This window comes from Cyprinus carpio, chromosome B5 (genome assembly GCF_018340385.1).
Source record: "Cyprinus carpio isolate SPL01 chromosome B5, ASM1834038v1, whole genome shotgun sequence".
Taxonomy (NCBI): Eukaryota; Metazoa; Chordata; class Actinopteri; order Cypriniformes; family Cyprinidae; genus Cyprinus; species Cyprinus carpio.
This window is the reverse complement of record NC_056601.1, coordinates 11,721,480-11,733,171: the sequence shown is the minus strand read 5'-3', so window position 1 is coordinate 11,733,171 and position 11,692 is coordinate 11,721,480. Positions and strand designations below refer to the sequence as shown.

At 38.9% G+C, this 11,692-nt stretch overlaps 2 protein-coding genes across 2 annotated transcripts; one reads left to right on the top strand and one right to left on the bottom strand.

Moving 5' to 3' along the window:
- The first annotated feature begins 1,664 nt into the window (after window positions 1-1,664).
- LOC109090331 (histone H3.3A) lies at window positions 1,665-4,872 on the top strand. The gene is made up of 4 exons (XM_042724323.1): window positions 1,665-1,818; window positions 2,707-2,850; window positions 2,934-3,087; window positions 3,476-4,872. The coding sequence occupies exons 2-4, from the start codon at window positions 2,723-2,725 to the stop codon at window positions 3,602-3,604; spliced, it is 411 nt and encodes a 136-aa protein (XP_042580257.1). The 5' UTR covers window positions 1,665-1,818; window positions 2,707-2,722; the 3' UTR covers window positions 3,605-4,872.
- Window positions 4,873-8,282: 3,410 nt separating this feature from the next.
- crx (cone-rod homeobox) lies at window positions 8,283-11,394 on the bottom strand. The gene is made up of 3 exons (XM_042724322.1): window positions 10,833-11,394; window positions 9,671-9,822; window positions 8,283-9,256 (listed from the first exon to the last, which is right to left on the bottom strand). The coding sequence occupies exons 1-3, from the start codon at window positions 10,927-10,929 to the stop codon at window positions 8,660-8,662; spliced, it is 846 nt and encodes a 281-aa protein (XP_042580256.1). The 5' UTR covers window positions 10,930-11,394; the 3' UTR covers window positions 8,283-8,659.
- Window positions 11,395-11,692: the final 298 nt, after the last annotated feature.

Below are 11,692 nucleotides of genomic sequence, written 5' to 3'. Positions count from 1 at the left end.
ACAGAGAAGGCTGCTTTTTCAGAGACATTTTAGAAATTAAACAGTGATGTAGCTGACTCTTCCAACAGCACAGCAGTTTTAATGAATGGATCCATTAGCGTTTCTCCACCACCTCTTTACCTTATCAGATGGTCTGCTTGATTTGATCAGGAGGACAGTGCTCTCTGTTGTTTGTAAAAAGCACTGCAGCTGGTACCAAGATGAAGCATTGAATGAGCCTTACATTCTCATGAGAAGCATACAAGCAAGTGGAACAAAAAAGTTTTGCAATAAAACTGCTGAATTAGTAGTATTATTACTATTTGTATTTCCCTTGTACATGAAGCTTCATTGAGGGCATCTCAAGTTGTAATTAAAACTATAAGAGTTGGACATCTGCACATATGGTAATAGTGTTTATGTATGATTCTAGAATGTAAACTAGGTAAATATTCTAATATTTTGAGATACTGGATTTTTGACTTTCATGAGTTATAAGCTGTAATCATCAAAATTAAAGCAAAAAAAAAAAAAAAAAAAAACTTTTGAAACGCTTTACTTTACATGTCATGAATCTAGAATATATGAAAGTTTAACTTTTTGAAATGTTACCAAAAAAATTTTTTTTTGATATGCACCTGTATGTGTGTGTGTGTGTGTATATATATATATTTCTGTGTAATATATATATATATATATATATATATATATATATACACACACACACACACACGCACACAGAAATATATATATATACGCCAAGTTAAATAAATAAAAGACCATTTTGCTTCTACTGAGCAACCATTGTTAATCTTTAAATGCATCTGGTGCATAACCCAATTTATACATGAATTAGAGAGTGTCACATTAAAGACTGCAAAGCACTTTTATGCTCAGATCCTTAACTAAAATCTTTCAGGACTCTTGAGACAATCACTCAACAATCTACATCATATTACAGTCCTGCCAGATTTTGTAGTCTAAATGCAGAACTGCATGCTGAGTGTTTCTACACAAAATGCAACTACTACGAGGCATATAAAAATAAACTAAATTTTGGTACATAGAAAATGGCACATCCTTCCTGAAATGTCACTGAAGCCTTAAAGATAGCAAGCGTGAGGGAGAGGAATGCAGTCGTTGGTTAAGATAGAGTTCCTGAATGGCTGGAGGGTGGTTTTGAATGTCAGTCTGAAATAAGTAAAACATTGTATGACTGATCTCGGATCATCTATTGCCAACACTCAGATACATGAAAACCAGATAATGTCATTAGGGCCACAAAACAACTCTGTATCTGTATAAAATAATAGTATATGAACTTAAAATAACTTCAGGGGTTCATTGTTAAATAAAAGCTATTTTTAGTAAAGAAGTAAACTGACAAATTAACAGAAAAATGTTTAAGATCGTAATAATAATAAAATAAATTAACATCATTGTTATTATATAACCAGCAGTGGATGAACCCATTACCCTGTCTCCTCTAAACCTAATGACCTCCATGAAACAAACAGAAAAACAAAGGGATTGCAGTAAAACGCCATATGAAACACGGTACTTCTAATACTTAATATTAATCTATTATGTTACATTTGGCTTTAAGCCAAGGAAATGCGTAATGTAAAAGGACATTAGGAACGTAACTGGTATTGTAAAAAAACGCCAATTTTGTGTTTACAGTTTTATTGAGGTGCATTCTGGGAGAAAATGATTGACATCGCGGCCATTTTGGCTCTGGCCGCCCCGCTCCCATTGTGTGTGAGATAGTAAATACTGACACTGCCAGACAAGCCGAGCACATATTTCACCGCGCGAATTAAAACACGTTCACCTGAGGTAAGTGCCCTAACGCATCACTGTCTCCTCTCTGAAATACTTTTCAACAGCTTTGTGAAACTTTCCTGCAGAATAATGTTTATTTCAAGCGTTAAAACGTTAAAATCCCATCGTCTGAAATTGAGAAAGCCGATGGCGAGACGCGAGAGAAATAAGCTCTCCTTTGCGTGTCGGAGGACACACTGAAATCCGTCCCACTTTCGTATGTCTCTGTTTACTTCGGTCAAACGGCGTAAATTCGCCGCGGATTTTCCTTCTAAGCGATTATTTAGTTACCCAAGGATGCCTGCTACCGTATTGTGTTATCGGTTTTGCGTTGTATGCATTAGATTTTGAATTTTATTTCAAAGTTTACGTCCTCCCCTGTGCCTCAATGCACGGAGTCTATCCAGTTGCCGTTCAAATTGCAGCCATAATCTTGCGGTTTAGGGCGGGGCTTAGACAGGCTGCTCTGCCCCCAGAACGGCCTGTGATTGGCTAGTTTATTCCGCTCTTCAAACTCTACTGGCCACTGCTTTATTGTTGTTTTATAGTCGTCTGTGATTGGTTGAGAGGCTGTCTTAGTCCAAGCTGAGTGGTTACTTTTATTTATTGGGTTTAATGTGACGTGCTGGAGGAAGTGGCCTGAAATAGCACATATGGGGCAGGGAGTCAAATACCAAAACAAGTGTAAAGCTAGAGACGCTATTTATAGTAGAGATTTACTCACTTTTATATCTTAGTCAGCCTGTGCACAAGACTCCGTGCTTCATATTACACAGCTAGGAGAAAGCACTATTATACATGTTAACTTAATCCTAGAGTTGTTTTGCATTCCTGCCTTGTATGTCATAATCTGACCATGACTTAACTGTGTTCTAAAATACTCAGTGTTTTCTTTTCTCTCAGGTGATATTGACTAACAATGGCCCGTACTAAGCAGACTGCTCGTAAGTCCACCGGAGGAAAAGCTCCTCGTAAGCAGCTGGCTACCAAAGCTGCCCGCAAGAGCGCTCCCTCGACTGGAGGAGTCAAGAAACCTCACCGCTACAGGTGATACTCAGTAGACTTGTAATTGTACACAGCAAAGAAAGAGTAGCGAGGACCCCTGCATTAAGCATCTTTCTTGTCTGCAGGCCCGGTACTGTGGCTTTGCGTGAGATTCGTCGGTATCAGAAGTCCACTGAGCTGCTGATCCGTAAGCTGCCATTCCAGCGTCTGGTTCGAGAGATTGCCCAGGACTTCAAAACTGATCTGCGTTTCCAGAGCGCCGCCATTGGAGCACTGCAGGTACGTATCGGGGTTATTATAGCTAACTAAAACTAAAACCATAAAACACATTTTCATTCGTGGAAATATAATCAACACTAATTAAAGTTTGATTTTGATTTGATAAGCTTTATTTATAATAAACTAATTGATATATACTCAAACTAATATTTAGTAAAAAACTATATAAACATATATTAAAAAAAAAAGACTTAAATTACAACTTTAAAATTTAAATGAAAGCCAGAAATAAAACCTAATTCAAAATATTATATAATATTTTTTTTTTTTTTTTTTTTTGTATAACTTAAATGTTGAACTTTTGCAAACATTCCTGTTTGAAGATTTGGATTTTGATTTCATAGATTTTGCCCAGTTAACTGACTGATTTTTGTGTGTATTCTTGCAGGAGGCCAGCGAGGCATACCTGGTCGGTCTGTTTGAAGACACTAACCTGTGTGCCATCCATGCCAAGCGTGTCACCATCATGCCCAAAGACATCCAGCTGGCACGCCGCATCCGCGGAGAGCGCGCTTAAACTCACCCCTTCTTTCTATTGCCCTCTTTATTTCTTTCTGTCTCTCCACTTGTTCTCCTCCTCCTTTTCTTGGTAGAGTTTAGAGTATCAGTGATGGGGAGTAACTGTGTCTCAGTCTGCTAGTGCTGTCTAAATGACGCGTAGGGTACCTATATGTGCATGTAACAGGTGCTGCTGATCACACACACACACATGCATGCACACACACACACACATGCATACATACACAAACTCACACATTCACATTTGGAGAGTAAACGAGGTCCAGCCCTGCCTGCTTTAGGGCCACACATTCAACATGCATGTAAAGAGAAGAAGTCTCGCCCTGCGCTCACACTTACTTCACTGTCCAGAGAGAAAAACAGGGTGGTGTCTGGGGTCAGTCTGCTTAAGGGGAGCGGAAACTTCCACAGCAGGGTGCTACTAAAACTGCCTCAGTTCACCTTATTGAAAAACCTGTCCTCGCCAATCCCCCAACTCACATATGTTTTTAATCTTACCTCGTTTTCCCTCCCCTTTCTGCCCCCCTCGATCCATCCAGTTCTTACATGTCCTGCTCGAATCCTTACTTGGCCCTTCATAGTGGAGGTGAGTGTGGGGTCGGACTTCTTTTCTGTGTGAGTGTCTGTGGGTGATGTGATCAGCAAAGCAGAATCGTATTCAACTGCAAACCAGCATCTATTGGTTAAAAAGTTGTTACTTGTAATATTGATGATTGCTATTATTGTCGATATGGTGTCTTTTTTTTTTTTTTAACAATGCATACATTAATTGTTCTTTAGAGAGAAAAAAGAATGAATAATTAGAGAATCAGTTTGAATTCGTTTTATTTTTCCTTTTTCATATTGTAGTGAAAGCCGATCCTGCTCCTCCTGTTATAACTTCAGGCAGCCACAGGGGGGTGCTCTAGACCAGCCTCTTATTCAACCTCACTGTTCGACTAACATCCTGCTCTCCTTTCTTTTCTTTGTCTTTCTCTCTTTTTCTGTCTCTCGTTTTCCACTCTTCCAATTCCAGTTTTGTCAAATTAAAGATCGGCATTAGAGTCACAGAGTGTAGCAAAAAAATATTCTTTATGTTTAATACTCTAGTACTGAGTCTTTCACTTTGTTTGGGTAGAACTTTGCTCCTTCCCTCTGTTCGTGATACACAATGTAACCTCATGTTTGTGCTTCTTTTTTTTTTCTTATTCGGAAATTTAAATCAGCTGATCTTTGTATTTTCCAAATTTCTCATATTCTGGTGGTAATAAATAGATGTTACACAAATTGACTTTTCAGTGTCATTTATAAACACACCCAAATTCATCATGGCCTAGTCCTATGATCTAGTGCAGGGGTGGCGAACTCCGGGCCTGGAGAGTCACAGCCCTGCAGAGTTCAGCTCCAACCCTAATTAAAACTCATCATAGCATAGTAAAGACACAGTGAGAGGTTGCACGTCCTCATCATGAGGATGCAGAAAGGTAACATAAAAAAACGTTTGTAAGCTATCGAACTATTTGTACAGGCATGCCCGAGGGACTATAAATAATAAAAAATAAATAACATCAATGAAAATTCAGAAAAAAAAAAAAATTTACAGAAAGAGAGCAACTTGCACATACAGCTGTATCTTCACTCATATATTAAATGTACACATTTGACTTTCACAGCAACTAAAACACAGAAAAAATGTCAGTGATAGTGATCCATAAATAACAAGGTGTTTACTGGTATAAATCATAGGCTTGATCACGATGTGAACCTACGTTCACGATGTAGACGTCCCTCCACTGTTTTCTGTGATGTTGTCACCGTTAGAACGTCCAGCAGAGGGAGCTGTTTCATTCCAGCGATATACTAACAGGTGCACTCCTTCGAAAAGAGTCGAAAAACTTCATTTATATGTAACACCTCACTGTTCGACAACTGAGCTTATGTGTTTGTCTTCTTTGTTTTTGCTTCCTTTTTAACTAGTCACTCATCGCCATGTGTGTGTGTGTGTGTGTATTTTTTAAAGCACTTGTAATTTAACCTGTAAGTACATTAACATACAAAACCTGTATTAAATGTATTTACAGATGCATAGTTTGAGGTCTATGTGTGTGAGAGAGTCTGTAATATGGTAAAGTAATGTATTTGTTTGGTATCATATGCATCCACGTGCGGGTTTGTGGGTTATGTGTGTGCGTGCTCATAAGTGTGTTGTGTGTGATTTGTTAGATTTGAAGGCTCAGCAGCTTCTCCTTTTGTCTTCTTGCATAAACTACAGACAATCTGTCACAGAGAGAGAGATTAATATCTGGAGAAACAGGAAGGGTGAGAGGAAAAGAGAGTTGAATGAGGAAAGCTATACAGACATAGATAGATAGATAGATAGATAGATAGATAGATAGATAGATAGATAGATAGATGCATACACATAGGCTATACATACAGTATATAGATACACAGATGCAGCTATACTGTACAATTTTTACTTACTGTTTTTTAAAACATGTTATACACACACATAAATGTTTATATGAAATAAAACAATGCCACATGATAAATTATTCAGATTTAGAAAAAAATTAAAAAGTTCACTTGTGACCTATACATAAACATTTGCACACACCCTTTGTCCTGGAAACAGTACATGTGGTTTTATTCAGGTCAGAGTGGGATTATGAAGCACTCGGGATGGGTGGAGGGGTGGACAGAGAGAGAACAAGTGAGAGAGGGCATGAAAGATGGCACAGAGGAGAGAGAGAAAGGCCTCTGGGTATGTTTAGAGTTACTGAACTCCACATCTTTCACTGTCTTCAAACAGGTATATTCATGTGAGATGCACATAAAGAAAAAAGAGGGAGTGAGAGCACAGAAAAAAAAGGTTTAGTTTAATTTCTTTTTAAATAAACCACTTGGTTTGGTATTTTGTACCTGATGCAGTGACACTGAAATTGTTGGTCTTCAGGGGGCCACTGTATTATATAGGCTACATGTTTATAGGGCCATCAGTGCATATTGTTTCTCATTTTTTTACTTTTACTAGCCGGCTTTAGTTTTAAGCATCTTAAGTAATTTTTTGTGGATGTTGGAAGTTCACATGTGTAGTTGATCACATTAACTATAGGTATTTTGCACTAAATTTTGGCAACCAGAAAATGTCCAAATGATTTTGTTTTAATTTTGTCTGCTGTGAAAATGTGAAAATATCATGAAACCTAACTAACTAATGTCTTTGTGCTATACTGATTTTGAAAGCCATTTAATTTGACATTTTGTTGTATTAGCTAATGCCAAGACATTCATACATTTTTTAGACATGTTATTAAATGACTGCAACTCTAATACTGAGTGTGGGACCTATATACTGAGACAGATGAGGAAAGAATGGTGGAATTGCCATAGAAATAGTCATAGCAGACAGAGAGGGAACTGGAATCAACAGAAGGAGATGCACGGAGAGGTGCGGAGGAGGGAAAGAGAGAGAGGGAGCGTCAGTAATCCTGTTTAATTGCTTTAGGGTAGTGTTCTGTCAACAGTAAGGAGATTGAGGTGCTCTCTGGGTCATTGGCTAAAATAACCCCACACACCCGGCTACATGGGTGGAGCCAGCCACACCACATCATCACAGCAACACGATTACCAGACAACACCATCACAACAACCTTCTGGACCCCCAGATGCCTCCTCTGTGTGGACCACCTGTGTATTCAACCCCAGGGTGTCACAGTGACTCAAGGAGAAGATGGTGGAAGAATGTGAATCTTGCACTTCATATTTCTAGACCCAAAGTAGTGAACTTTTCATCTGCTTTCAATTTGGTTGGTTAAAAAATCAAGCTCATTACAGTTTGAATTACCAGTTACCTTTCTGATACCAGGAAAGTCCCTATTAGATGCATGAATGCATAGTGTGTTTTCATTTTTAGTACTTAAATGTATTATTAATTTAGTCCTTATATATTTTTACTTCACATTTTGTAAAGTAACCTCTGAATTTGTAACCATGTATGAATGCTTATTCAGTATGAGAGACAGTCATAGCTTAATTTAACTGAATTTAAGTTCAGTTTTAAGGGATTCACCCCCCACCCCCCTTCCCCTTTTGTTAAATAAATATTTTGTTCTGTGTTTTTCTATTAATGATAGTAGTACTTTGTCTTGCATAATCAATGAGAAACAGAGTTAGACAACTCTTGTTAGACAAATCTTGTGAAACAAAGCCACATTTAATTGAGTAGATAAACTAAGAGAAAGAAAATAAAACCTTTAATGTAGCTCCCATCTGAATGTATTCGTTTAAAGCAATATAACAACAGTTTGAAACAACAACATTTTTTCAACACAAGGTCACCCAAATAGAAAATATTTATCAACAGCATGCATGCAATGCCATTAAATGAAGTTTAATTAGTAACGATTAACTCAAACTAACAGAAAACAACATTATTTGTTATAAGTTAACATAATTTAACAATACATAAATAACAGCGAGCTAAAAGCACAACACAATAACTTCTAAAGCCTCCCAGTACAGACATACCAAACCAAACTTATGAAAAAAGTAGAAAGAACTTTGTCCCATAATTATATATGCAGAGAAACTGAGAAGTTTCCTCCATATATCACATAACAAAAACTATATAAGAATGAAACGTACACCAGAAATAATCCACAACACTTTGTAAAAAAAAAAAAACACACGTGCTTGTCTTTGTGTGATATGTGTGTTCCTGGGTTTTAGTGATATTTCTTTCAAAGTGTTGGGAAGTATGTTCTAATGTGTCTGTGTGTGAGTGTTTGCATATGTGTGTGTGAGGTAAATGGTTAATAATGATGACTGATCAGTATACTTGAGAAGTCCCATCAGCCTCTGCCAATCACAGAGCAGGTCTGGATTACAGAGGAACAGTCTTCACCCGTTTCAAAATGGGCACCCCTTTTCACCTTTGAGATCACATGAATCCTGCTGATTCAGTCCTGTTCATCATCTTAATGTCTCCGGCATTTCAAGCAACAGTTTTGTTTCATTTACTCTTCACCCGTCTTCCCTCCTGTTCTTTTTCTTCACTTGTGCACTTTCTCTTCTACAGCACCTGGAATTTATGGTCGAGGCAGTCAACGGTGCTGAAGTTGAGCTTCCAGGCCTGCTGGTCCTTGTAGTCCAGGCAGTCTACGGAACTGAAACCCAGCGAGGAGGTGCTGTATCCTTGGGAGGAGAGGGAGGGTGACTGGCTGAGCGAGCCGCCCATGGAGGGCACAGTGAGGGGAGAGAGGGCGCCCCCGCTTGTGGACAGCTGGCTGGTCATGGGAGAAAGGTATGGGCTGCAATCCAATCCACTGAAGTAAGGAGAGGAGCTGTAGCCCTGGCTATAGGTGGAGGGCTGACCATAGCTCATAGGATAGGGAGCAGGGCGCTGCACGCAGGGTGTGCCGGAGCCACACAACGGGTCAGGAAGGGGGGATAGAGAGGTGGGACTCCACACAGAAACTGGTGCTGTGCCTGTGCTGGCATTAGGGGGCACGGCTGGGGCGGGGGCAGCCGCCACTGACGAGCTGGCGCCAGGGTCAGAGGTCAGCTCAAGGGGTGGAGAGGACTTCTTTTTAGGCGGACGGGGCTTGGGCTGACCGCTGGTCTGCTGTTGCTGTTGGCGGCATTTAGCACGACGGTTCTTAAACCAAACCTGAGGGAAATCAGAGTGGGGTTAAAGGTGGAAATAAAAGTTTGTCTCATTCCGCTTAGGGTCAAACTGGATTTGTTTCTTTTATATACTGCACAAATCTCATGCTAGATATTTAGGCCTGCAACATTAATGGGCCTCACAAACACAGACTGTCAGATTTGTAGTTATGCTCAACTTTAGAATTTAGAATAGATTCAACTTCAAATGCACACACTGTACAGATTTAGCTGCAGATGTATGGTTAACTTGCATTATATCAAGTGAGTGTTAGATGCCGGGATAAATGTATTTTATTTTACTTGAAGTCAATTATCTGCTACAACAGGCATCAGGCCAGGTTTGTTTAGAAAGAAGTCAAGCAGTCTGACAGGTGTCAGAGAGATGTTTGTCTCAGTTTGAGGTAGATAGTCTCACCTGAACTCTGGACTCGGGAAGGTTGATTTTCAGAGCCACCTCTTCTCTCATGAATATGTCTGGGTAGCGTGTTTTGGTGAAAAGGGCTTCCAAAATGTCCAGCTGGGTCCGTGTAAAAGTAGTGCGCTCCCGACGCTGCTTCCTTGGAGTGGCTGTTTGTAAAAACATTACACAGTAAGTAAAACAGCTTTAGGTTTTTCAGTAGAAAAAATCAATCAATGTAGATGGTATCAATTTTAATTGTTTAATGTGAGCTTATAAAAGGTTGATGTTGGTGAGTGAAAGAGGGAGGGACTTGGACTATCCGTTGTCATCATACAACAGTAATAGATAGATAAATAGATAGACAGACAGACAGACAGATAGACAGATAGATAGATAGATAGATAGATAGATAGATAGATAGATAGATAGATAGATAGACAGACAGATAGACAGATAGATAGATAGATAGATAGATAGACAGAAAGACAGACAGATAGATAGATAGATAGATAGATAGATAGATAGATAGATAGATAGATAGATAGATAGATAGATAGATAGATAGATAGATAGATAGATGTATTTTGACTAACGTCCATCTCTAACGACAAGCATTTAAAAATAGTTTTTAGCATTTCACATTTTTTCAATTAGTGCTTTACTAATATTTACATTCTAAATCCATTCAGCTTTATTTTTATTCTCCACTCATTTCGAGTATGATCATTAAATTATTTGCAACAACAGGGAACCAAACGCGTGAATTTTAAGGCTGGATTTAAACCGTTCATAATTGGCTATAAAGTAACTGGTTATATAAAATTTTGACTACGAAAAAAAAACACAAAAACAAAAAGCTCTTTAACGTTTTACAAAGAACCCAATTTTCAAGATAAATTTCAAATATACATTTGACGTCGACTTTATAAAGTTACTTTTGCTACAATGTGGGTGGTAGCCTACGTTTGTTCCTACGTGAGCAATGTGGATATTAACGGGTTATATCACTTTACGTAGCTTAAATTGTAAGAAAAAAGGGCAACTAAAATAAAACAGGAAAGACGGTGATACCTTTCAGTTGGGCTTTTCCCCTCTCTTTTTGAAGTTCACTGACCACCAAAATTAATTAAATGTTTGACACAAACATCTTATAAATTATTAATAAGAGTGAACTGACCTGGGTAGCCGACGGCGGAGTGGAGCAGGTCCATTCCCGAGGCGGACAGTGTTAACCCGTTCACAGCATAATGGGGCTGCTTTATGTAGGACATCATTCTTGGGACGGCCGAGTCTCTCGCACACTCTCTCTATTGCTCTCTCTCTCCCTCCCTCTCTCTCCCCTCTCTCTCACTCCGATTTTCTCTTTGACGCTTTTTTTACTTGTAGGGGGTCGCGCTCTGCTGCTGATGCCGCGTGTCTGTACTCGCGTCTGGCGCGTGCGGTGCTCCTTCAGTCTCGCGGCTCTTCAAACACCTGTGGATTCTTTCTCGCTTCTCAGTGTCTTGAACAAGCTTACACTCTTGCCCAAGTTTAGATCATTAATATCCCTCTGAATATCAAAGATAAGCGTACTCTTTTAATGTGAGGTAATCGTAAAAGTAAATAGCCTATTAAACACACAAGTGTTAGACTATGTCAGAGTTTTGGCGTTGGTTAAGGCGCGTGTCCCTTGGACAGTACCGGACAGGAGCGGGACACTTTGAGCAATAAGACACAGAGCAGCTAATCAAGGGGCATCTCTCTCTCTCTCTCTCTCTCTCTCTCTCTCTCTCTCTCTCTCTCTCTCTCTCTCTCTCTCTCTCGTATCTTAACACGTGGTATGACAATATAGATTTATTTAGGCCTATTTCATTTAAAATACAAGGTAAAGTGCAAAATCACAAGATTATGAGGGGTTGTCTGGTTGGATCATGGTTGTCTGGTTATGGCACATAATTCGATTTTCGAACGTTCTGTTTAAACTAGTAAACTAGTAAAATCGTTTTTTAGTTTGAAACTAGTAGAGTAATAAAAATAGTTAAGATCGAAATAAAATAT